The 27,648-nt window shown below is 39.3% G+C and overlaps 1 protein-coding gene across 3 annotated transcripts in view; it reads right to left on the bottom strand.

Moving 5' to 3' along the window:
- Positions 1 to 4,960: 4,960 nt before the first annotated feature.
- The window catches only part of HEXA (hexosaminidase subunit alpha), a 44,792-nt gene continuing 22,104 nt past the window's right edge, over positions 4,961 to 27,648 (bottom strand). For 2 of the 3 annotated variants that reach the window (XM_047074840.1, XM_047074842.1), the window contains 7 exons: positions 27,244 to 27,424; positions 26,158 to 26,244; positions 25,817 to 25,889; positions 24,878 to 25,061; positions 24,596 to 24,686; positions 23,864 to 23,968; positions 22,548 to 22,791 (listed from right to left, as the gene is read on the bottom strand). In XM_047074840.1, coding sequence (XP_046930796.1) covers positions 22,728 to 22,791; positions 23,864 to 23,968; positions 24,596 to 24,686; positions 24,878 to 25,061; positions 25,817 to 25,889; positions 26,158 to 26,244; positions 27,244 to 27,424 — 785 coding nt within the window. In that variant the 3' untranslated portion in view covers positions 22,548 to 22,727. Of the gene's footprint in view, positions 7,074 to 22,547; positions 22,792 to 23,863; positions 23,969 to 24,595; positions 24,687 to 24,877; positions 25,062 to 25,816; positions 25,890 to 26,157; positions 26,245 to 27,243; positions 27,425 to 27,648 lie in introns of those variants that run through there. The other variant, XM_047074841.1, reaches the window with a different exon arrangement.

The raw sequence follows: 27,648 nt of genomic DNA, 5'->3' as shown, positions 1-27,648 counted from the left end.
TTGACCCATGGATTATTTATAAGTCTATTGTTTAGTTTCCAAGTGCTTAGAGACTTTCCTGTTACTGATTTCTAGTTTGAGTCCACTTTGGTCAGAAATAATCTGTATGATTTCAATTATTTTACATTTGTTGAGGTTTTGTGACCCTCAGAATATGCTCAATCTTCGTAAATGATTTGGTGGTGCTTGAAAAGAATGTATAAATGCTCATTAGAGCCTGTTGCTTGACGATGCTGTTGGGTTCTTCTATATACTTGCTGACTTTATGTGTAGTTATTTTATCAACTGTTAACAAAGGGGTGTTGATGTCTCCATCTGTAATTGTGAATTTTATTATTTCTTCTTTCAGTTCTATTAGTTTTTGCTTCACATATCTTGCTGTTCTGTTGATTGGTTCATACAAATTTAGAATTGTTATGTGTTCTTGGTGGATTGACTCTTTGATCATTATGTAATGTCATTCTCTGTTTTTGATAAATTTCTTGCTCTGAGATCTACTTTATCTGATATTAATATAGTGACTCCTGGGGTGCCTGGGTGGCTCAGTCGGTTAAGCATCCAACTTCGGTCCAAGTCATGATCTCACAGTTTGTGAGTTCTAGCCCTGCATTGGGCTCTGTGTTGACAGCTCAGAGCCTGGAGCTTGCTTCAGATTCTGTGTCTCCCTCTCTCTCTGCCCTTCCCCTGCTCGCACTCTGTCTCTGTATCTCTCAAAAATAAATAAATGTTAAAAAAATTTTTTTTTAAATATAGTGACTCCTGATTTATTCTGGTTAGTGTTTGCATAGTATATCTTTTTCTATCCTTTTATTTTCAACCTACCTGTACTGTTATATTTGACGATAATTTCTTATAGACAGCACATAATTGGGTCATTTTAAAAATCGAAGCTGTCAATCTTCACAGGAATTTTAATTCCTGTATTTAGACCATTTACATTTAATGTAATTATCCATATGTCAGGGCTCAAATCTGCCACTTAGCTTTTTGTTGTTGTTGTTTTGTTTTCTTTTTTCTTTTGCCTTCGTTAGGATTGCCTGTTCCTTATTCTAGGTATATCATACATAAATGTCACAGTTTACGGGCGTTGACATTTTCCCAGTTCAAGTGATGTACAGAAAACTTACCTACTCTTAAGTTCCTTTATATTCCCTCATTTGTAATATAATTGTCTTAAATATATTCTCTCTGTGCTTTGAGAACCACAGCAGAGATGTTACTCAAAAACAATTTGGAAAACTGGAGATGCAGTAAAACTTCTTGTATATACCCACACATTTGTTCCTTCCACTGCTCCTTTCTCCTTCCAGATAATTGAAGATTCCTTCTTTTATTGTTTCATTTATACTTTAAAAACTTCTTTAGGTTGTTCTACTGCTGACAAATTCTCTAAGTTTTCATTCATCTGAAAATGTCTTGGTTTATTCTTTCCTGAAGGAAATTTTTGCATATAAAGTTCTGGTTTGACAGTTCTTTCTTTCAGCACTTAAAAAATGTTGTGTCACTTTTTAAAAATGGCATCCATAGTTTCTGATGAGAATCTTTTGTCATTCAAATTGTTCCCTGCCCCCCACCACCGTAGGTAGGATGTCCTCTCTTTTTCTCTGTTTTCTCTGTCTTTAGTTTTCAGAAGTTTGACTGTGATTTGGCTTTATCCTGTCTTGCCTTTGCTCTACTACTTTAATCTATCGAGTTTGGCCTTTTGCTAAATTTTGATCGTTTTCAGCCATTATTTTTTCAAGTACTTTTATAGCCCCTTCCTCTTTCCCCTTTCTCCAGAATTATGACGACAGGAATGTTAGATATTTTGTTATAATCCCATAGGTCCTTGAGGTTCTGTTAAATTTTTAAGTCTATTTTTTCTCTGTTGTTCAGATTGGGTAAGCTCTATTCTGTCTTCAAGTTCACTGATTCTTTCCTCTGTCATCTACATTCTGATGTTTGAGCCAATCTGGTGAGTTTTTATTTTGGTTTTGGTATTTTTTCAGTTCTAAATTTTCCATGTGGTTCTTATTAATATCTTTTATTTCTTTGCTGAGACTTTTTTTTATTTGTTTCAAGTGTGTTTGTAATTGCTTGTTGAAGTATTTTATGATGGCTGCTTTAAAATCTTAGGCAGTTAATTCCAATATCTGTTTCATCTCAGTGTTGGTACCTATTAAGAAATTCCAGTATTTTCTTTTGAAACTTTGAATATTTAAAATTTCTGTTTTAGCAGGTCTCCTTTGGCCCTACACTAGTTGAGAAACAGGGACACAGCCTTGTTACTGACAGGTGTGGTTTGAAGTTCAGGTTTCCTATTAGGTCTCTGCTAAAACCACCCTGAATGGGAGGGAAAGAGGTCTTATAACTACTGGATGGAGGTAGAAACTTCCAACTAGGCCTCTTTGACTCCATTCCAGCAAAGAGGGAGATGAGTCCCATGTGATCTTCAGTGAAGCCACAGAAGAAGAGCTTGCTGATGTTGGGTAGGGATGAAAGTCCTACCTCCCCATTTGACCTTCTCTGACACCATCTTGGTGGTGGGAGGAAAAGCGGTACCTTCTTACAGTCATAGGCTGTAAGAGTAACTGAATCAGAGTTGCTGGGGTGGTACATAGGCATAGTGTTTCAAAGCTGCCCTGTTGCTTTTAATGTGCTTGCAAACAAGTTTAAAAACTACTGCTTTAGAATTTCCTTTACTGAGGAGTCTGTTGGTGGTAAACTTTGCTATGCTTATCTGGAAATTCAGTATTTTGGCCCACTTCTTGAATCATAGCTTAGTGAGTGTACAGTTATTTTCTCTCAACATTTCGAAGATATTATTTCATCATCCTTTGGTTTCCATTTTTGCTTATGAGAAGTCAACTAATGGTCAACTAACTTGTCATTTCTCTGCAGGTAATTGGGTTTTCCTTACTGGTGCTCTTAAGATCTTATTTTATTCTATTTTTTAAATTTTTATTTATTTTGAGAGAGAGTGTGAGCATGCACAGGAGAGGGGCAGAGAGAGAGGGAGAGAATCCCAAGTAGGCCCCACAATGGCAACGCAGAACCAGATGCGGGCTCAATCTTATGAAGCTATCTAAGAGAAAGTTTCCCAGGGAACCAAACCTGCAATATCCCATTCTTTGTAGTCACTCCTTCAGAAAATCTGATTAAGCTATGTCATATTGTCTTAGTCTGTCTCCCTCTTTCTCTTTCACAACATCCATCACCTTGAGCTCCTTTGATGAATTTTGGGCAATTTCCTAAGAGCTTTTACTTTAGATTAGCTCACTAATTTTCTTTTCAGCTATTTTTTTATGAATTATTATTTTAAGATATTTATTTACAGGGGCACCTGGGTGGCTCAGTCAGTTGAGCATCTGACTTTGGCTCAGGTCATGATCTTACTGTTCAAGCCCCACATCACCTCACTGCTGTCAGCCTGTCGGTGCACAGCCTGCTTCGGATCCTTTGTCCTCCTCTCTCTGCCCCTTCCCCACTTGTGCCCTCCCCAAAATAAATAAATATTAAAAATATATATATATTTTCTCATTGCTTCTCGGCCTTTTGGCCAAGATCAAGTGTAAAAAAATATATTTCTTTACAAAATTTTCTAGCATATTGACTTGGGAAATTTTAGTTAAATGTGTTTTAGATAAAAAGAGCATAAAACTTTTTTAAAAAGGCTTAGTGTCTTGGTTTGGTGCATCTCTTCCACTCAAATATCTGGTATCACACAAATATCCTCATGCTTCTTCATGAATCAACTTTGGTAATTAATACATTCCTTTAAAAACTTGCAGTGTTGGGGCACCTGGGTGGCTTAGTCGGTTAAGCCCCGACTTCAGCTCAGGTCATGATCTTGCGGTCCGTGAGTTCGAGCCCCGCGTCGGGCTCTGTGCTGACAGCTCAGAGCCTGGAGCCTGCTTCAGATTCTGTGTCTCCCTGTCTCTTTGACCCTACCCCGTTCATGCTCTGTCTCTCTCTGTCTCAAGAAAATATATAAACGTTAAAAAAAAAATTAAAAACTTGTAGTGTTAAGTGTATTTGCACAATGCTTAACCTAATTTTTTCTTAATTTTTCATCTCTTCTATTCTTGTAGCTATATCTTGTTTTTCATTCTTTTTTTAATGTTTATTTTATTTATATTGAAAGAGAGAGAGAGAGAGAGCGCGCGTGAGCAGGGAAGGGGCAGAGAGAAAGGGAGAGAGAGAATCCCAAGCAGGCTCCATGCTGTAGTGAGGAGCCCAATGTGGGGCTCGATCTCACCAATAGTGAGACCATGACCTGAGCAGAAATCAAGAGTTGGATGCTTAACCAACTGGGACACCCAGGCGCCCCTCTTGTTTTTAATAAAGTCTTTTCTTTACCCTTTTTTTTCTTGAATAATGCTTGCATTTTCCAAACAATTGCATTTTTGTATTATTGACTAACTCTTTGTATTTTTTCATTTTATTAATTTCTACATTTATCTTTATTGAAGTTTTTACCACTTACTGCTTGGCACAAGATAGGGATTGGTTCTCTAACGCAATTAGTTGCAACTACTCTGATTTTACTGGTATATCTGGTATTATCCTGACACCTCAGAGATATTGCAGATTCAATTCCAGACCACTGCAATGAAGTGAGTATCACAATAAAGGGAGCCAAATAATTTTTTTGTTTTCCAGTGCATATAAAAGTTATATTTACACTATAATGTACTCTCCTGTGTGCAATAGCATTATGTCTTAAAATGCATACTTTAAAAATACTTCATTGCTAAAAAAAAATGATAACCACTATCTGAGCTTTCAGAAGTCATAATCACGGATTTAAATATTGTGTTATCAAAATGTGACACAGACATGAAGCAAGCAAATGTTGTTGGGAAAATGATGCCAATAGACTTCCTTAATGCAGGGTTGCCACAAACCTACAATTTGCAAAAAAAAAAAATGCAGTTATCTGTGAAGCACATGAAGTGAAACACAGTAAAGTGAGGTGTGCCTGTGCATCTACTCCTTAAGACACCTTGAAGCCAGTCTCACTTATTGCAGTCATCTCTTTTGAGTTGGGACTTCATCTTTAATCCTAACCCATTTCACTTCTGTCTTAGAGAAATTACTCATAATTTTTATTACAATACTTGTATCTGCTATGATTATGGAATACATGTAATAATATTTATATGATTTTGGACAGTAGAGGGAAGTTGAAACTTGTGTTGTTTGCCAACCTGATAAAACATTGATTCTCTGTTTCTGGGATGTTAAGTTCTACAGATATGTATTAATTCAGTTACAATTTACACGTCTTCTATATCCTACACCCTTTAAGTGGAGTATCATTGTGGGAGAGGTAGGTCACATTCTCCCAATAACTCCCCTAACAGCTTTATGTCTTTCCATTTTGCCATATATGTACACATATGTTTTCTTAACAGTTCTTGTGTTACAGGGTTTGAGGCTAAGTTATGCTGAGTTTTAAGATTTATAGAGGTTATATCTGCATTGAGAGTTTACCCTTACAACATAAAATTATCCTCACAATCCAGTATTAAGCTTTTTGCATTTAATTCTAATTTGTTTTACCATCCGTATTCTCTTTTACTTTGTACTTGGTAGACATATCTTTGCCCAGCATTTTGTTACTGTTACACCTAGAAAGGAATGAAACACTAAGACTGACTAGAAACTAGTAAGAGCTCAGTATTCATAAGTCAATATGACTGTCCTCCTGTGGGCATTGAACAGTAACAGTGACAGTCAATCCCTAAGACAGGAAAGGGATGTGACATGGAACAAGAACCCAAGCTGAGCCAGTAGGTTTGTGCCTCACTTCTCCATCTGTTTCTGTTATTGTAGTAATAACCATGTGTCAAAATATATAGTAATCAGCAATATAACCATTGAGTAAGGTCTTATGATGAAGAGGATAGCTTGTCTCCAAGGAGGGAGCCTGAGAATCAGGTGGGGGACTCTGTAACCCAATTGGTGATGTCTTCAATCAAACTCCAGAGAACCCTGTAGGCTTTCTGTAGTACCTAGTCCATATAAGAATCAGGGGTGCTGACCTACAGTGAGTTTGAAAGATTTCAAGGTTGATCAATATAAAAGATGTGACCACAGGGTGGCAGTAGCACATGATGAGTTTTATTTGCACAGTGCTTTGACAGGTTTGCAAGAGGGGTCGTGGGAGGAGAATTTCCTCAAGAGCTGGAGACCTTCCAAAGGCAAGTGCACCAGAACCACAGAACTCTTGGGAGGAGGGAGGCCAAAGAGGGGGTTTACATGTCTAGGTGATGTTGTGCAACAGTGGCTCGGGGTCTTTATAGCCCTGGGGTTTCTCTTATTTATGGCTTATTTGTGTCAGCTTCAGTGTCACAGGCCTTGTGAAAATTAATGAAATGAAACCTCATTTAGAATGGAGTCAGGAGACCAGCAGAGGGAGCTCACATGCTATTAGTCAATAGCACATCCAACAGGAATAGACACACCTTGCAAGTCAATATTACTTTAGCTACTACTTTACTACCCCAGAAGGAGGAAAAAAGGTTTTTCTCCTCTTGGGGAAACAGTCCATCCAATAAAAGACTGTCATAAACTCAGCCAATGAAATACCACTTTACTTCAAACTCCTAGTTTACTCCACAGGACTTTTTGTTCATAACAGCCCTCCCAACTGCCCCTTCTATAAAGCAGCATTCCTCCCCTTTATTTTCCAAACTTGCTTATGGTTTTAATGTAGTTTGCTTGTCCCGAATTGCAATTCTCTGTTATTCCCATATAAATTCAATTTTGCTGGTAAAATACTAGGCAGTTTTCTTTTGAAAGTTAACATTACACTAAGCAGATAGGTTGTAAATGGTTAAAAATCTGCTTTATTGAGCAATCTGTAAAACAATTCAATGTGTAACAACGTTGCCAGTGTGCTTTGGGGCCAATAGGTCCTAGTCTGTCTGAAGAAGTAAGTAACATAAGGCTAGTATATAGACTCCATCTTTGTTTAGTTAAGGGCCCCAACACTGGCACTGCAGATTTGTGTCACCATTTCTTCAGTGTTGGCCAATCGGGTTTGTTCTTCAGGTACATGCGTGTCTCTTCAACCTGTAGTTTGAAGGCTTTTAATTTCAGAAAAATATTATTAAAATATAGTTTTAGTAGATATTCTGTTCCATTGATTTGGTTTTTCTTTTTAGTAAATCCTATCATACATATGTTAGGTCTTCTTTGACTATTTTCTTTTTCTATAACTTTCTCTCAAATCCATTTTTATTTCTTCCTTCTTTTATTTATTAAAAAAATGTTCATTTATTTATTTTGAGGGGGGAGGGGCAGAGAGAGATAATCCCAAACAGGTTCTGCTATGACAGTGCAGGGTTCAATCTCACAAACCGTGAGATCATGACCTGAGTCGAAATCAAGAGTTGGACGCTTAGCCGACTGAGCCATCCAGACGCCCCTCTTCTATCTTTTTAAAAAAGTCCTTCATTTAATCTTGTGTGTTTGAAAATATTACGCATTGTCATTTTCTCTTGTGTTCCTTCTAGTTTAGTTTTCAATTCAGAAATAACTTAGTTTATTCTCTTTCCTGAGTTCTGTAAACTTACTTTCAAAAATCTTAATTTTGGGGGGCATCTGGGTGGCTCAGTCAGTTAGGCATCCAACTTTAGCTCAGGTCATGATCTTGCAGTCAGTGAGTTCCAGCCCCGCATTGGGCTCTGTGCTGACACCTCAGAGCCTGGAGCCTGCTTTGCATTCTGTGTCCCTCTCTCTCTCTGCTCTTCCCCTGCTCATGCTCTGTCTCTCAAAAATGAATAAATGAAACGATTCTTAAATACTGAGAACAAACTGAGGGTTGATGGGGGTGGAGGACAGGGGAAAGTGGGTGATGGACATTGAGGAGGGCACCTGTTGGGGTGAGCACTGGGTGTTGTATGGAAATCAATTTGACAATAAATTATATTTAATAAAAAAAGAAGAAAAGAAATAGCTAATAAGAGCACAAAAACAGACATCTCAAAGCATTCCAGATGCCAAAGAAAAAGAAAGTCCCAGAATGTTCAAAAGAGGCTTCCAACCCGCTAGAAGAAATCCCTTTGAACCTAAGAGAGGAAGAGTCCATATAAGCCACACTAAAAATTAGAATTTATTGTTTATCAGTATGTTTAATAAAATTTATTTTGAAAAGTATATATATATATATTTTTTAATTTTTTTTTCAACGTTTATTTATTTTTGGGACAGAGAGAGACAGAGCATGAACTGGGGAGGGGCAGAGAGAGAGGGAGACACAGAATCGGAAACAGGCTCCAGGCTCTGAGCCATCAGCCCAGAGCTCCACGCGGGGCTCGGACTCACAGACCGTGAGATCGTGACCTGGCTGAAGTCGGACGCTTAACCGACTGCGCCACCCAGGTGCCCCTTGAAAAGTATATTAAACAGCACAATAAAATAATACCATCTGTATTAAAAAATCAAAAAAGAGAATAAACGTTAATTTTTTTAAAACTCTTAATTTTTTCCTGTTATCAGATTTCTGATTTTTTCTAATTCTTACTTGTAATGATTTTTAATAGTTTTTTTCATTTTCTTAATGGTTTCCTTTTTTTCTTTTTAAAAATTTTTTAATGTTTATTTTTAAGAGAGAGAAGAGGGGCGCCTGGGTGGCGCAGTCGGTTAAGCGTCCGACTTCAGCCAGGTCACGATCTCGCGGTCAGTGAGTTCGAGCCCCGCGTCAGGCTCTGGGCTGATGGCTCGGAGCCTGGAGCCTGTTTCCGATTCTGTGTCTCCCTCTCTCTCTGCCCCTCCCCCGTTCATGCTCTGTCTGTCTCTCTCTGTCCCAAAAATAAATAAACGTTGAAAAAAAAAATGAAAAAAAAAATAAAAAAATAAAAAAAAAATAAAAAAATAAAAAAGAAAAAAAAAAAAAGAGAGAGAAGAGACAGAGCAAGAGTGGGGGAGGGGCGGAGAGAGAGGGAAACAGAATCCGAAGCAGGCTCCAGGCTCCAAGCTGTCAAACCCACAAGGCTCAAACCCACGAACTGCGAGATCATGACCTGAGCTGAAGTTGGATGCTTAACTAACGAGCCATGCAGGTGCCCCTCTTCTTTTTTTTCTTTCTGGGTAAATCTTTCTGTCATGCTTTCATTGTCAATGGGGACATTACTATTTTCTCTTCTTTAAATCTTATAATGACTATGTATGGGATTCAGTTGATACTAGTTTCAATTGCTCATGTGTAAGTGTAATGAATTTTTCTGGTTACAAGGAGCAATGGGAAGAATAACTATTTTAGCTTCAAAGATTTGTTCTGGAAGGAAGTTTTGATTTGTTAGCGTCAAGATATTATAAGGATTCAGACCACTTCAACATCTCCAGAAATTACTGCAGATCCTTTGCATTTGCCTGCAAATTGAGTCTGTACGACTTCCTCCCAGTTTTGGTGCTATTCTCAGATTGTATTTAACCATTTACTTCCTGTCAGTGATTTGTAGGTTCTCTCATTCTCAAAAATATTATATCCCTCGTTGCCTTCCCTTTGCTTTTTTCCTGTACAGATGCTGAATACATGTTGGTTGTATAGGCATTGATTTATCCCCAAATGCTAGTATTTTGGGATTGTAGGGTGATACCTTGTTTTAAAACAGCTTTATTGAGGTATAATTGAATACATTAAAATGCATCCATTTAGAATAATGACTTTTAAAAAAAGATTTTAAGTAATCTCTATACACATCGTGGGGCTCAAACTTACAACCCCAAGACTAAGAGTTGCATGCTCTACCAACTGAGCCAGCTAGGCGCTATAGAACATATAATTTGATAAATGTTGCCATATGAGCCTATAAAATCACCACACTCAAGATAGTGACTAGATCCATCACATTCAAAGGTTTAGTTGTGCTCCTGTTATTTCTCTCTTCTGCTCCTTCCCACCTATCCTATCCCCAAGCAATCACTGATACATTTTTTTGCTAGTATAGATTACTTTGTACTTTCTATAGTTTTGTACAAATGGAATCATACAGTACATACTTTCTTTTTTTTCTGGCTTCTTTACCTAGCAAATTATTTTTAGGTTCATCCATACTTTTGTGCATCAATAGTTCATTCCCTTTTACTGCTGAGTACTATTTCATTGTATGTATATACCACTATTTGTTTATCCATTCATGTTTTGATGGTCATTTATTTCCAGTTTTTGATCATTACAAGCTAAGCTGCCATGAACACTCATGTACAGGTCTTACAGGCATATATTTCTTTTTCTCTTGGGTCAATACCAAGGATGGTACAGAATGACTGGATCATGTCATAGGTGCATGGTTAGCTTTCTAAGAGAATGTCAACCTGGTTTCCAAAGTGGTTGCTACATTTTACATTCTCACTAACGGTGTATGAGAATTGAAGTTCTACTACATACTTGTCAACAGTTGTTATAGTCAGTCTTTTAAATTTTAGCCATTCTAATAAGTGTCTAGTGATATTTCATTGCAGTTTTACTTTCCATTTCCCTAGTGATTAGTGATGTCGAGATCTTTTCGTGGGCTTATTTAAAATGTACCAGAATCTTTTCTTCAATAAGAAAAACTGGGTTTTCTTATCGTTATGTTTTGGGAGTTCTTTAGATATTCTTTGGATAGTTCCAATCCTTTGTCAAATTTATGCTTTAAAGATTTTTGTGGCAGGCTGTGGCTTACAGTTTCATTCTCTTAACAGTAACTTTGAAAGAACAGTTTTTAGTTTTAATTTTTATGATAAACAATTTATCAATTTGTAATTTAATGGGTAATGCTTTTGGTTGCATACCTAAGAAATCTTTGCATAAGCCAAGGACACAAAGATTTTCCATGTGTTCTTCTAGAAGTTTCCTAGTATTCAGTTTTGCATTTAGTTCTATGCATTATTTTTAGTTAATTTTTGTGTACAGTGTGACATATGGATTGAGCTAATTATGTATATATATACATATGGATATGTATATGGATATATACATATGGATACCATTTGTTGAGAAAGGCTATCCTTTCTCCACTGAGTTAGTTGCCTTTGTCAAAAATCAATTGCATGTATGTGTGTGTTTATTCTGGCCTATTTGGCTCCATTGATCTATTTTTCTATCTTTATGTCAATACCACACTGCTTTGATTACTGTAGCTTTACTGTAATTCTTGAAATCAGTGTGAGACCCCCAACTTTGCTCTTTTTCAGAGTTGTTTTGGCTATTCTAGGACCTTTGCATTTCCATATAAATTTTAGAATCAGCTTGCCAATTTCTGCAAAAAAGTCTGCTGAGATTTTGCCTGAGATTGCACTGAATCTACAGATCAATCTGAGGAAGAATCAACACCTTAACAAAACTGAGACTTTTGCTACTTGAAGAAAATATGCCTTTCCATTTGTTTAGACTTTTCTCTCAAAAATATTTAGTAGTTTTCAGTGTATAGGTCTTTTATATATATTGTTAATTTTCAAATTTTTAATTGCAAACGGTATCTTTTAAAAACTGCAACTTCTAGTAGTTGTTTGTATACAAAAATGTAATTGATTTTTGTATATTGATCTGTATCCTGCAATGTTATTAAATTCGGATATTAGTTCTAGTGGCTTTTTTATAGCTTCAACTGGATTTTCTCCATAAACAACCATGTCATCTGCAAATAAAGACAGTTTTACTGCTTCCTGTTTAATCTGTATGGCTTTAATTTATTTTTCTTGCGTGACTGCACTGACTAGAACTTCCAGTACAATTTTTTTAAAGGTGTTTAATATTTCTTTTCATTTGTATTTAAAAATAAATCATCAAGGGGCGCCTGGGTGGCTCAGTCGGTTTGGTGTCTGACCTCAGGTCACTATCTCACGGTTTGTGGGTTCAAGCCCGGCGTCGGGCTCTGTGCTGACAGGGCAGAGCCTGGAGCCTGCTTCAGATTCTGTGTCTCCCTCTCTCACTGCCCCTCACCCATTCGTGCTCTGTCTCTCAAAAATAAATAAACATTAAAACAATAATAATAATAATAATAAAACTTATCAAGCAAATAATCAGAATTATAGGGCCTGACAAAGTTTAGCTATATCTAGTTCAGTTTCCTCTTTTTATGTATATAAAAAATAAGATACTGATGGAATCCAGATCTCTGGCCAGAGTTCTTTCCCCTACATAGTGGCAATACTCATTATGATCATGTATGATATACAAACTCTACCTCAGGCAATTTTGTTTTTAGTGTATGCTATATGATATATAAACACTACCTTGGGCACATTTGTTTCTAATATGTACTATACTATCATTACATTAATGTCTCTAGCACACATCTGCAGTAAGCATTACCTAAATTCAGAAAATTGGAACATATGATTCTCCTCCACTGTAATCTTGAATATAAGAGGTGAGAATCCTTGCTTTGTTCCTGATATTAGGAGAAAACATTTAGTATTTCATCACTAAGTATAATGTCAACTGTAGATTTTTTTGTAGATACTCTTTATCAGGTTGTGGAAATTCCTTCCTCTTACTATACTGTTGAGAGCTTTTTATCATAGATCTGTTTTCTATTTTGTCCAATGCTCTTTCTGTGACTAAGAATGTGGGTTTTGTCTTTTATTCTATTAATATGTCGTATTATATTAATTTTGGATGTTCCTTTTTTTTTTTTTTTTGTATGTGGGTGCCCCGTTATTCTAGGACTTTGTTCAATAGAATAGTGTTCTCCATTGAGTTGCCTTCACTCCTTTTTTAAAGTTCAATTGACAGTATTTTGTTAGTCTATTTCTGGGTTCTCTATTCCATCCTACTGATGTGTTTGTTCTTTCACCAAATACCAAACTGTCTTTATCATGGTGACTATAGTAAGTCTTGAAATTAGATATTGTCAGACCTCTAACTTTGTTCTTCTCTTTCAATACTGTGTTGGCTATTCTGGGTCTTTTGCCTTTCCATATAAACATAGAATCTGTTTGTTAATGTCCACATAATAACTTGTTGGGAATCTGATTGGGATTTATAGACACATTGGGAAAAACTGATAATATTGAATTTTCCTATCCAAGAGCATGAAATATCGTTTAAATCTTCTTTGATTTTTCCATCACAGTTTTGTAGTTTTCCTCATATAGATCTTGTACATATTTATTCTTAAATATTTAATTTTTTGGTGCTAATATAAATTGTGTTGTGTTTTAATGTCAAATTCCTATTATTTACTGTTGGTATATAGGATAGCAATTGACATTTGTGTATTAACCTTGCATCCTGAAACCTTACTATAATTTCTTATAGCTCTAGGAGGTTTTTTTGTTGATTCTTTGGAATTTTCTTCATAGACAACCATGCCATCTACAGTTTTATTCCTTCCTTCCCCTTATATCCTTTTCTTGTTCTTACTGCATTAGCAAGGACTTCTATTACAGTGTTGAACATAAGTAGAGAAAGCGGACATCCTTGCCTTGTTCCTCTTAGGGGGAAAGCATCTAGCTTTTCACAATTAAGTATGATGGTAGCTGTAGGGTTTTTGAAGATGTACTTTATCATCCCTCCACTTCCTAGTTTACTGAGACTTTTTATCATGAGTGGATTGTGGATTTTGTTAAATGCTTTTTCTATATCTGTTGATATGATCATGTAATTTTTCTTTAGCATGTTGATGCAATGGATTGCATTATTTTCAAATGTTTAAATAGCTTTGCATCCTGGAGTAAATCTCATTTGGTTATGGTGTATAATTCTTTGTATACATTGTTGGATTTGTTAATATTTTGTTGAGTATTATGCATCTATGTTCAGAAGAGATATTGGCCTGTAGTTTTCCTTTGTTGTAATGTATTTATCTGTTTTTGGTATTAGGATAATGCTGCCCTCCATTTTCAAGAAGGAAGTGTGGAGAATTGGTGTCAACTTCTTCAAATATATGGTAAAATTTACCAGTGAACCCAACTGGGCCTGGTGCTATTTTGGAACAATATTAATTTTTTATTTATTTATTTTTTTTCCTTTTTTTATTTTTATTTTATTTTATTTTTTTATATATATGAAATTTATTGACAAATTGGTTTCCATATAACACCCAGTGCTCATCCCAAAAGGTGCCCTCCTCAGTACCCATCACCCACCCTCCCCTCCCTCCCACCCCCCATCAACCCTCAGTTTGTTCTCAGTTTTTAACAGTCTCTTATGCTTTGGCTCTCTCCCACTCTAACCTCTCTTTTTTTTTTTTTCCTTCCCCTCCCCCATGGGTTCCTGTTAAGTTTCTCAGGATCCACATAAGAGTGAAACCATATGGTATCTGTCTTTCTCTGTATGGCTTATTTCACTTAGCATCACACTCACCAGTTCCATCCACGTTGCTACAAAAGGCCATATTTCATTTTTTCTCATTGCCACGTAGTATTCCATTGTGTATATAAACCACAATTTCTTTATCCATTCATCAGTTGATGGACATTTAGGCTCTTTCCATAATTTGGCTATTGTTGAGAGTGCTGCTATGAACATTGGGGTACAAGTGCCCCTATGCATCAGTACTCCTGTATCCCTTGGATAAATTCCTAGCAGTGCTATTGCTGGGTCATAGGGTAGGTCTATTTAATATTAATTTTTTAGTACATATTGGCCTATTTAGATTATCTATTTCTCCTTGTGCCAATTCTGGTAGATTGTGTCTTTCAAGGAGCTGATTCATTTCATTTAGGTTATCAAATTTGTGGGCATAGAGTTATCTATAATGTTCCTTTATTATCCTTTTAATGCCCGTGGAGTCAATAGTGATGGCTCCTCTTTCATTTCTGATAAGAGTCATTTGTGTCTTTTTTCTTGGTTGGATTGGCTGGAGGTTTACTGATTTTTTACTGTTTATTTATTTTTGAGAAAGAGAGTGGGGGAAGGGCAAAGGGGGAGACACAGAATCCCAAGCAAGCCCCGCACTATCAATGCAGAGCCTTATGCGGGACTCAATCTCATGACTGTGAGATCATGACCCGAGCTGAAATCAAGTTGGACACTTAACCAACTGAGTAGCCCAGGTGTCCCAGAGCTTATTTAGATCTTTCGTCTTTGCTAATATATATATTCAGTACTATAAGTTTCTAAGTACTGCTTTTCCTGCATCTCATAAAATTTGATTTGTTTGCATATTCATTTAAAATATGCATTTTTTTTTTAATTTGAGAGAGAGTGCATGCAAGCAGGGGGGAGGGGCAGAGGGAGACAGAGAGAAGTGTAGGTAGGCTCCACGTTGTCAGCACAGAGCCTGATGTGGGGCTCGATCCCACAACTCTGGGATCATGACCTGAGCCAAAATCAAGAGTTGGACATTTAACCAACTGAGCAACCCAGGTGCCCCCGTTTAAAACATTTTTTAAAATTTCTCTTGACCCATGTGCTATTTAGAACTATGTTGTTTAATTTTCAAATATTTGGGGATTTTTGACTACACTTATTATTGAATTCTAGTTTAATTCCATTGTGGGCTGAGAGCATACATTGTATAATTTCAATTTTTAAAAATGTATTAAGGTGTGTTTTATGCCCCAGACTGTGGTCTAATTTGGTGAATGTTCCATGTGAACTAAAGGGGAATGCACAGATCTAGTTGAGTGCTGATGGTAAATTATGTTAAATGACGTTAAATTCTGTCACTACTAATTTTCTACCTGCTGAATTTGTCAATGAGTCTCCAATCGATAAAGTTGAAGACTCCAACTATAATAGTGCATCTGTCTGCTTCTCCTTGAAGTTTTATAAGTTTTTCTCTCATGTATTTTTATATTTTATTGCTAGGGCACACACATTAAGGATTATGTCTTCTTGGGAAATTGGCTCCTTTATCATTATGTAATGCCCTCTTTTTTCCCTGATAATTTTCCTTGCTCTCAAGCTGGCTCTGTCTGAAATATCGCTTTTCTAGTTTTTCTTTCAATCAATGTTAGCCTGGTATATCTTTTTCCATTCCTTTACTAGTAATCCATCTGTGTCTTTATATTTAAAGTGAGATCCTAAAGACAACATGTAGTTGGGTCTTAGTTTTTTAATTCTGACAATTTCTTTTAATTGGTGTATTTAGATCATTCATATTTAAAGTGATCATTGATAAAGGTAGATTACTACCTAACACATTTGTGTTTTCCATTTGTTGCCCTTCTTCATTTTTTTCTATTTTTGGTATTCTTTTTTTTTTTTTGTCTTTTATGGTTTTAATTGGGTATTTCATATTCTCTCCTTTATTAGCCTATCAGTTACACTTTCTTTTTTAACCTTTTTAGCGGTTGCCTTAGGTTTTGTAAAATACATTTACAACTAATTCAAGTGTACTTTTGAATAACACTATACTTCTTCACAAAGAGTACAAGAGCCTTAGAGTATTTCCAATTCTTCCCTCTCATCTTTGATAACATTGCTGTCATTTCATTTATTTATAAGGTATATTAACCAAATACACTGTTGGTGTTATTATTTAACAAACTGTTACCTGTTAGATAAATTAAGAATAAAAAGTAAAATTTGGATTTTAATTTGACTCACATTTAATCTACAGATATTTAAATCCTTACAATTTTGGGTCTTCTCACTTATGAACATGTTACCTATCTACATCTGGGTCTTCTTGTGTCTTTCAGAAATTTAGTAATTTTCTCTAGAAAGTCACATCTTTTAGATTTATTCCTAGGATCATATAATTGTTGACTCCTGTTACATGAAGCATGCAATTACAGATACAATGTTACCTTTTTTCACTTAAACCAGGTTGAGGTGTTTCTTTGCAACTACAGGAGTCCTGATTAATACAGGTAGAATGTCAGGGAATGATGGAGAACTCAAGAGATACATCACTTTGAAAGGGAAAACTAGCATATCCTAAGTGAATTGAAACTTAGGGGCGATTTTGAAAAAATTAAAAGCAGAAAATGGACATATTACACCTATTTGTGTGAAGAAAGAAAGGAGCCATCTATAATGAAAAGGTTTGTAGAGCAAGGTGGGAGGAAATGGACTCGAACCCAGATGTAGTTGAGTACCCAGCTTTATTCATGTGCCTAAGTGTAGTGTCCAAGAGAGGAAGAGTGCAGTGTGGGGCAGTAGCCAATGACCAGGTGCAGGTACAGTGTAGAATTAACTAGGTGAGCTTTGATCCATATTGCCTAAGTACAAATCCTGACTCAGCCTAGCTGTGTAACTATTTAACTTTTCTGTGTCTGTTTCCTTACCTATGTGATAATTTTTTTTAAAAAGTAATAAAAAGTGAGAGAATAATATTGATACCTAACTCACTGGTTAGGATGAGGATTAAATAAACTGATATCCAATAAAGTACTTATAACAATGCTTGACACACAAAGCACATAAGAATGAAGGAGCACTGTTTCCCTAGATGGATCTCCACAAGTACCTTCAAATTTCTGACTTATGTGAGTCTAGATCAAACATTCGCATAGTTTTCTCACAATTCCTATGTTCAAGTATCTTCTCTTTTAGAATAGATTATCCAGATACTTCCATCATGCATTCTCTTACATTCAGCAGCACACCAGCACAGTAGAAATGCCCCTCTCCCCAGCCCATGTCTGCCTGCCAGCTGGTCTCTACACACACACACACACACACACACACACACACACACACACTGCTCTCTTGGGGGTGTCTTCTAAAACATTCCTTTTTAATTTGCTATAAAGTAAAATATAAAAATTTATTAACAATGAAGAAAAATCAGAAGTAAGTCTCAGATACTCCAAAGGAAATGAGATTTAAAATAAATTCTAGAAAGTGGTTATTTTGGTAAGGGCCTGGAACTGGGAAAGGGGACATATATAGTATCTCATCTCTAAAAAAATCTGAAGCAACTATAACTATTGAAATGTGATAAAGCTGGGTGGTGATTATTCTGTGTTTATTATTTTGTTCTCTACACTTTTGTTTGAAACACTTGAAATCATTAAAAGATATAAGTAGTTACTGTGGTAGAAAAGACATAACATGAATGTGGTTGGAGTACAGTAATTACTGTGAAAATAAGCAAGGCTCACGGACTTCTTCATTTTAAAAATCTCATTGAAAAATGCAGGAACACACACACAGACACGCACAGACACACACATGCACACACACACAACTGTGAGGACTGTGAAGATGTATATATAGAGTGAATGGTAATGAAAAAATTCAACAAGGAAACATTTCACTGAAATTAGCTAATACGTATTTATGTTATATATTTATTAACAGTTAGAATAAAAGAATACTAATTTTCAAATTTTCAGAGTTTATTTATAAAGAAAAATACAGAATGATTTTAATAGATAAAGTACCCAGTTTCTACTTATTTTCTTTCTTGGGGGGGGGGAAGCATATAAAACAACATTGTCGTGGCCTGTTTTGACAAAAACTATAAAAATTTAAGCTTTAGAATGAAGTAATTGTTGCCACCAGGCATGTGTATGTTCATCAGTATAAATTAAATTCAGTCTATATCCATACAACCCTTTTTCACCCTTTTGCATCATCGTTCGGCTTTCCTTACCCCTTCCGTTCTGCATCATTAGTGCTGCAGAGCACCTATACTCTCACGTCCTCTGCTTTCCTATCCCTATGTGAATGTACAGAGGTACACTTGAAAACACGAGATTCTAAGCAGGGGGGATACCTGGCACACGCTCTCAACTCCTACCAAAGAGAGGGGAGGCTGAATGTCCTCCTAGCCTCCATTCACTCCTCCTTTACTTTTATTCCCATTAGGCCTACTTGGCATCCTTGCTAAGATTCATAGGAGAGCAGGATTCTGCACTAAGACGAAGAACGAGGAAATCAGTCTGGGCACTTCCCTGCCCCCCGGTGGTGCACCAGGAACACAAGCAGGCCAGAGCGGTCTGACCCTCTGCAGGATGGGGCACTAAATTCACAGCCAAATGAAAGAAGGGGAGATAGAGAAGCAGTGATTCTGTGCACTAGAACAGACTGGATATTTGCTGCAGGTACTGTCTCTGTGTCTCTGACCTGTCAGCAGTACGAGGTCTAGTGAGGATCTTCACGTAAGTGCCCTCATGATCAGTGGGCCCACAGGAGCCTTGGGGGAGGCTGGGAAACAGCACATCCCACAGGTGAAAATCTTAACTGGGCCACATTGGTTTTTTTTTTTTTTTTTAATTGCAAAAATAGTAACATTATAGAAAATGCGTATAATAGGAATAAGAAATCATAGAAACTTACTGCTACAACAGTGTTTTCATGGCCTCCTCCTTTATTGACTTCATTGAGACTTACAACCTAAGTGTCTGATCTTTTTATTTAACATTATCCCAAACAGTAACAATGTTAGTTATGATTAAGAAGAAAGCAGGGCATTTGAAGTGAGGAGCGTTTGTACAGGGTCTTTGCCTGGGACCACCCCACAAGCTTCTCTGGGTAATGGAGGTTAAGGGGGCTCCTTTGGTAGGGCAGATGGTAGAGGCTTAACCTATATCTCTCTAGGCCAGAGCCCTGGGCTTGGCTAATCTGGTCTGTGTGAAAACCCTGTCCCCAAAAGGATTCTGCTGATAAAAGGTACCCACCTTGTTCCTGTAAAAACAATACAAGAAAGCAGGGCTGGTGTACCTCCAACCAGGTCTCCAAGGGGGCATGATAAAGGGACTGAAAGATGCCATTTAAGGACCAATTTTACTCAGACCACTTCTCAGCCTGCCTTTCCCAAGTTTCTGTATCCACCTGAATGGAAACTTTCTAAAAGAAATGCCTCAGACTGCTCCATTGCCCTCTCAGCCTAGGACCAGGTAAAAGAATTAAATAATGATCAACAAAATCTTCATCCAGAACAGCTGCTGTCTACTATTGCCCCAGCCTCTGGGCTGCATCATTACCTCTGAACACGAAACAACCAAGGGGCAGTCTGGTCCAACAATGAGCCATTTCCTCCTAGGGAAAACTGGTTACATGTGCAAAGACCCTCTTCCAGAGCCACATGCCCACCTCCTGGCCCTCAAGGGCTTTCCTCTCCTGGTCTCAGCTGGGCCATCAATTCTTTGAGAAGATGCTATTGGGCTGCAAATGGGTAGGAGGCAGCAGGTGGAAACTGCTGGCATACTGGGGAGTTGGCCAGGGCCTCTGGGGACCAAGTCCTTCAAATTCAACACCTACCACCATGTCAAGACCACAATATATGTTCAATAATATTTAAATAATGGTTGAACAAAATTAAATTAACAAGAAATCCATGATACTCTATGTAGAAAGCCCTAAGACTGCACCAAAAAATTGTTAAAACTAATACGTGAATTCAGCAAAGTCACAGGATATAAAATCAGGATAGCATACAGAAATCTGTTGTATTTCTTTTGAACACCAATAATGAAGCAGAAAAAGAAATCAAGGAATCAATCCCATTTACAATTGCACCAAAAACAGTAAGATACCTAGGAATAAACCTAATCAAAGAAGTAAAAGATCTGTACTCTGAAAACAATAGAATACTTGTGAAAGAAATTGAAGACCACACAAAAAATTGGGAAAAAATCCCATGCTCATGGATTGGAAGAACAAACATTGTTAAACTGTCTATAGTACCCAAAGCAATCTACACATTTAATGCAATCCCTTCAAAATACCACAGGCACTTTTCACAGAGCTAGAACAAACAACCCTCAAATTTGTATGGAACCACAAAAGACTCCAAATAGCCAAAGCAATCCTGAAAAACAATAGCAAAGCTGGAGACATCGCAATTCCAGACTTCAAGCTATGTTACAAAGCTGTAGTCATCAAGGCACTGTGGTACTGGCACAAAAACAGACACATGGATCAATGAAAGAGAACAGAAAGCCCAGAAATAGACCCAGAACTGTATGGTAGTGTAATCTTCGACAAAGCAGGAAAGAATATCCACTGGAAAAAAAGACAAGTCTCTTCAACAAATGGTGTTGGGAAAACTGCACAGTGACATGCTGAAGAATGAAACTGGACCACTTTCTTACACCATACACAAAAATTAATTCAAAATGGATGAAAGACCCCAATGTGAGAGGTCAAAATCTTGAAGGAGAATGGAGAACACAGGTAGCAACCTCTTTGACCTCGGCCAGAGCAATTTCTTATTAGATGCATCTCAGGAGGCAAGGGAAACAAAAGCAAAGATGAACACTGGGACCTCATCAAGATAAAAAGCTTCTGCACAGTGAAAGAAACAGTCAACAAAACTAAGAGTCAGCCTACAGAATGGGAGAAGCTATTTGCAAATGACATAGCTGATAAAGGGTTTGTATCCAAAATTTGTAAAGAACTTATCAAACTCAACACCCAAAAAACAAATAATCCAATTCAAAAATGGACAGAAAACATGAATAGATTTCTTTCCAAAGAAGACATCCAGATGGCTAACGGACACATGAGAAGATTCTCAGTATCACTCATCATGAGGGAAATAAAATCAAAACCATGATGAGATACCACCTCACACCTGTCAGAATGGCTAAAATTAGCAACACAGGAAACAACAAATGTTGGTGTGGATGCAGAGAAAGGGGAACCCTCTTACCCTGTTGGTGAGAATGCAAACTGGTGCAGCCACTGTGGAAAACAGTATGGAGGTTCCTCAAAAAGTTAAAAATAGAACTATCGTACAACCCAGCAATTACACTACTAGGTATTTACCCAAAGGATAAAAAATACAGATCCGAAGGGCTACATCCACCCCAATGTTTGTAGCAGCATTATCAACAATAGTCAAACTACAGAAAGAGCCCAAATGTCCACTGACTTATGAATGGATAAAGAAGAAGTGGTATATATACACAATGGAACACTACTCAGCCATCAAAAAGAATGAAATCTTGCCATTTGCAACAGTGTGCATGGAGCTAGAGTGTATTATGCTAAGTGAAATAAGTCAGTGAGAAAAAGACAAATATACGATTTCACTCATATATGGAATTTAAGAAACAAAACAGATGAATATGGGAAGGGGGAAGAACGAGAGAGAGAACCAAACCATAATGGGTTGATGGAGGAAGGTAGGTGGGAGATGGGCTAAATGAGTGATGGGTACTAAGGAAGGCACTTGTGATGAGCACTGGGCGTTATATGTAAGTGATGATTCACTAAATTCTACTCCCAAAACCAATGTTACACTATATGTTAACTAACTAGAATTTATATAAAAAAATTGAAAAAGAAACAAAATAAAACAAAACAAAACAAAATAAGAAACAAGAAATCCATAGCAGAAGAAAAGCTCTAGGGGTGGGAAGTGTGTGAGTATGCATGGGGGAGAGCCCTTCCCTCTCCCAGAACTTCCTCGGGCTGCTAATATGCCTTCTTCCATACATGGAACCCTTGGAGGTCCAAGTGGCCTCGCACTTGGAGGGAAGTGAGCAGACTGAGGATGGGGGTATGTGTTTAGACTACGTGTCAGGGTGGGAGAGGTGTCACACAAGTCATAGGCTGCACAGGGTTTCATTCCCAGCCCTCAACTTGTAAGATTCCTCCAGGGGCAGACACTGAGCCCAACCTGGCTGGGCCCTGATAAGCCCGAACACTCTCAGGAGCAGAAGGCCAGTGAAGGCAACTCACTACCCCAGAGCTATTCACATTTTTCTTACACAGGTAGTCCATGTTCATTATGGAAAAAAGCCACATCACTCTTTATTGGATGCTAGTGCCAACACTGGCCCCCTTCTCTCCATGCACAGGGGCACGTAGGCAAGGGGCTCCATCCCCCGGCCGGGATGCAGTGGAAGCCTGGCCCCACTACCACTCTCCTAGGGCCAGCACCCTCTTCAGTGCCTGGGGCTGCTCAGGTTTGTTCAAACTCCTGTTCACAGTAGCCTATATTGAGGGGTTGGGCCTGGACACCTCGCCTGCAAGAGGACATGAAGAAACAGGGCGAGATGAGCCATTCAGACAGGAGTCAGTCTGAGGCCCCAGCAACACCTCCACCACAACCAACAGTCTCCCCCCACCCCCCGACTTCTCCTATTTCAGTGGATTTCAAACTGCCCCATACACCAGAATTGCTCAGGTATCTCTCATTTCCAGAGATTCTTGCTCGGACTGGGGTCATGTGTTGGCAAGAATCTGACAGGCGCTCCAGGTGATTTTGATACAGAGACATCCAAGAATTTGGGGGGACACATCCCTATTTCTAATCTGCTTATCTCTGTACCCGAGTCCCAAATAACTCAGTACTTTTAGAAAAGAGCTGATGCCTAAGGGGTGCCTAGTGTTCTTGGCCCACTGAGCCCACCTTTAATGGCTCAAATGCTCTAAATGCAGTGGCAGTGGGGAACTAATGTGCTGTCCTGTCCCTGCAGAGGTGTGGACATGAAATCCTTTTTAGCCTCACCAATTCCAGGATGTGACCAATCTCCATAGAGGACCTCTGGGCATGCCTCCTTTATTATCCAAGTGAGCAACGTGCTTAGAGATGGTAAGGAACAGGCTCAAAGTTGCCCAGTGAATTACAGATAGTTGAAGCCTAGACCTTGCCATGGCTCGCTCTCAGCTCAGCACTAGGCTGTATCCACCAAGTCCTCAAGACTTAGTCAATAAATAAAACAGGGCAATGACCACCTTACTCAGGCCCATCCCCAACATTGGCACAGGTGTCACAGGAGTCCATAAAGGCATAACCATGGCTAAACACATAGACTTTGAAGTTGGCTTGGATCAAATCCTGGTTCTGAGTGATTCTGGACTAGTTACTTAACTTCTCTGTGCCTCACTGCCTATCTCTAAAGTGGGAATAAAACTACCTACCTTACAGAGTTGTGGTTAAGATTCAATGAGATAATGCCCATAGAGAGCTGAGAACAGTGCCTGCTACACAGTAACCTTCTGTCAGCATTAGCTATTATTAGTATTCTTTTCCTGTCAGTAAGCCCCCACTTGCCCACCACTGTGGGAAGGCCCCAACACGGCCTGCTTGCTTACCTTAGCAGCTCACAGCGGAACCGTGTCAGACGTTTAAAGGCCAAGTCCAGGTTAGTCACCGACTTGTTGCTCCACAGCCTCTCAGCAACGGCTGCTGCTCTGGGCCTGGAGGGAAGGGTTGTGTACCAGGTTGGCTCCCGCATTCCCTGCAAAGGTTCTGGACACCCACAGGCTACTCTCTCTTATTTAGGCACCCTAGACTCAGGGTCAAGGTTATTCAGAGCAACAACCTGGCTGGAGGGCTCCTAGGGACTTCTAGGGCTCAGCTCCATCGTCATTAAGGTACAGATCATTGATCCCACTCTCCTCCTCTCCCAAAGATATGGTACCAGAGTAAGTTGTAAAGGCATCACAAACTGTTATTGACAGGAGCAACAGGTGTTCTCAGAATGTACAATCTGCATACCCAGCCAGGCCTGGTCAAGCTGCTAGGAAAACAGCATTAAGGAAGTCTTATCACAGGAATCATGAACTTAAGTGCTGGGTCCCAAGCAAGTCATCTGTGCTTTCCAGGCCTCACTGTCTCTATCTGTGAAGTGAGGATAACAAACCTTATCCTGTGTGGAAGTTACGTAGGTGAGTATAATGTACAAACAGAAGGATCACTCCAATGCTCCTTCTCTCAGGCCTTCTCTCAGGAGGTACTTGCTGGGGGTGACTGGACAGGAATGAGTCTATAAAGAAGAACCCATGCCCACAAGCCCAGCACCCACGTCCTCAGGAAACCCTTACCAGAGTCTGGGGACCAGATTTGTGCTGTCCACATACTCTCCCCACATACAGGCCTCTCCACCAATCACTAGAGCCTTCTGCTGAGCGCCACCTGAGAAAACAAGCAACAACAGGCTGCTGGGTACAAGGGGAGTAACCCTAGGGTTTCTACCACCTTCCCAATGTAGCCCTCTCTTCAAACAGCTCATCTCATCTAACCTGAAAGGTCTAGCCCAGACCCTCCTGTCTCCCGCTCTGTGCACCAGCCTCATCTGGTCAGCAAGGAGAGCTCCCTGCTTTCACCTTCAAATTCCAGGGGCTCCACCACGTAGAGATCTCTCCAGTCAGGGCCATAAGTTATGTGATTCAGGTACCAGGGGGCAGAGAGCAGGGCACGCAAGCCGGCTCTGGTAATTAGCTCCAGCTCCTTCAAATAATTTACTGGTACCTCTTCTCGCCATACCTGGATGATTGTATCTGGAGGAACCTGTCACAAAAGGTCAAATGGCAGTGATGGCACATAGCTGAGGAGATTTCTGGCCCACATTCTTATGCAAGCAAACCAGGCCAAGGGGTATGTGGCCGCTCTGTTCCCAAGCAGCAAAGTATTTCTCCATGATTCCTAACTATTGAGTTCCTAGCCCAGTGCAGAAGCCAGGGATTCTACTGGTCCTAGGAGTCCTCCCAGCTGCTTCCTCTTTCAGTCCTCCTATAGCCTCCTTGTCCACAATGAGATAGTAATACTGGCTGTAAGCTAAGGGAGGCAAGCAGTGGGGCCCAGGAGACTCGTCAAGAGCTACCATGTCAAAGAATCCCCAGATGTTTCTGAGGATGAGATAAAGTTCCCACAGAACCCCTCCATTTGGCAAGAGGCTGGGCTCTAACGATCAAAAATGAAGAAGGTAGCCCTGCTCCCAGACCTGGAAGACCTTAGTCTATGACTCAGAAAGGAAAATCCAACCCAGCATGCCAGTCTCAGGAATCCTAAGTAACCCAGCAGCAGAAATAACTCTTGATCAGTTTGTGCTGAGGGAAGATAGACAGAAGCTCTGACACTCACACCCAGGTCTCAGACTTCTGTGACCTTTCTGGAGGAGAAAATGGAGAGATGGCCCCCGGTGCTCTGAACAGTAAAGCCTAATCTAAACTCCAGGTGGACCAGTCTGTGCAGAGGCAGGAAAGGGTTGAGAGACCAAAGGGAAGCACTACAGGTGGCTCCTTCTCTCTATGCCCCTGGCTCACCTTTACTTTATTATCAAACACTTCCTGCCACACCACATAACCTTTGCCATAGGCAGAGATGATGTTCAGCAGTCTGGAGAGTAAAGAAAGGGTCTGGTCAGCTCAAATAGGTTCTAGGCTGTTGGTGCCAGTAGGGGTTCAGGCTGGCTAGGGGCCCATTCCTAATTGGGCAGTGTCTTCCCCAGTTGGGAGCTGACTACTCCAAAGCTGAAAGGATGGAACAAAGTACCCTTTCAGGGGCCCAGAGGGTGGTCAAGCAGGGCCTGGTCCTGGTATGAAAAGAGAGGACCCCATAAGGAGGTAATCCCAAGGGACCTTGCCCACCCTCTTTCCTTCCTCACGTCTGGATGTAGAAGGACTCCAGCTGCTTGAAGTCATTACCAAAGCCTTTCGTCTTCATAAAGGCCTGGATATCTGGGTTGGACCTCCTGAATCCCAAGAGAAAATGGAGATTAATTCTTTCAACAGCCTCAAAAACTTGGCGATTAGTCACCTGGCCTCCCACAACTTCTTTTTTTCACTTGAAAAACTAATCAACTTTGGATCTCAGAGCCCCCAAATACGGCAGGTGTGGCTGAACAAAGCTGTGTGATGGGGGCCATTGACACAGGCTGAGAAAGGATGAGTTTGGACCTGAAGAGCTTTAAATTCAAACTCTCAACAAGAACGCACATTAACTTGTCTCGACTACAGCATGTGGGTTTGAGGTCTCGGTTTGGGGCTCTGGCACACTGGATTCTGGCTTCTCTGTTTAACCCCCTACCCACGCATATTTTGCTTTTCCCTTAAGATTGATTCTTTATTCCAGATTGGTACAAGTGTTGCTGTTACCTGCTGTACTTCCCTCCCCCAACAACGTTTATATTTTGCTCACATTTCCTCCTGGAATGTTTTCTCCCTCCTCTACTGCTCAAAAAAGCCAACTATTTCCCCAGATCCAGTTCTAGTGCCCACTTCTCAGAGAAGCCCATCAACCTCTCTTGAGCTAAGTAAATCTGAGGGTTTGAACCTTACAGTTTAATACCTACTAAACAATTACAAAAAAAAAAATGCATATAGTATTCTCAAATTCACCTGTGTCTGCACTCTTCAACCAGACTATTTTAAGTCTTCAAAAGTGGGAATTATTTTTCCCTATCCTGGATTTTCCCAGGACAATTCTGTGCCCATATCTGGTTCTTCCATATGTATCTCAAGGACATGACAGGAGGAAGGGATAGTTTCATATTCACAACCTTGCCAAAATCAGGTAGGGCCTCAATACAGGTAAGAGGAAAGACCTAAGACTTGAGCCATCTGGACTGAGACTGTTCTCAGAAGTTAGCCCCTGAGGAGTACCTGAGATAGGTAGCCTCTCAGGAGCTAACCTCTATTCTGAGTGAGCAATTCCACACAGGCAGCAATGGGAAAACCAAAGGGGATCATACCAGCAGGTGAAATCAACCTCATCTCCTCCAAGGTGAAGATAAAAATCTGGGAAGACAGAGCTGACCTCCAAGAAAAATGTGCTCATGAATTCATAGGTAGTATTGAGAATGGGATTCACTGGTCCGAAGGTGCCAGAGGGACGAGACCCAGAGTAGCAAGGAGTCAATAATCCAGGGAAACCTAAGCCGACAAAGAACCCCACATAAGTGTCACAAATACATAGAAACCCCCCCCCCACAGTCATATACTTAAGGACATTAAGTTGCACAAAGTAAGATATTGTGCTCATAAAAACTGCAATGCACATAAGTAGGAACATCAAGCACTCACATACACCGGTGACCATGAACTTTTAGTCACAGTCAAAGAAATAAAAATATATTCACTATCATGAGTCTGGGTTA

Source organism: Lynx rufus, unplaced genomic scaffold (assembly GCF_022079265.1).
Source record: "Lynx rufus isolate CCGP_SWC_20201006 ecotype Redwood Valley unplaced genomic scaffold, mLynRuf1.p SCAF_13, whole genome shotgun sequence".
In the NCBI taxonomy this organism is placed as follows: Eukaryota; Metazoa; Chordata; class Mammalia; order Carnivora; family Felidae; genus Lynx; species Lynx rufus.
Note: the sequence above shows the minus strand (reverse complement) of the source record. Positions and strands in the feature narration are given on the sequence as shown.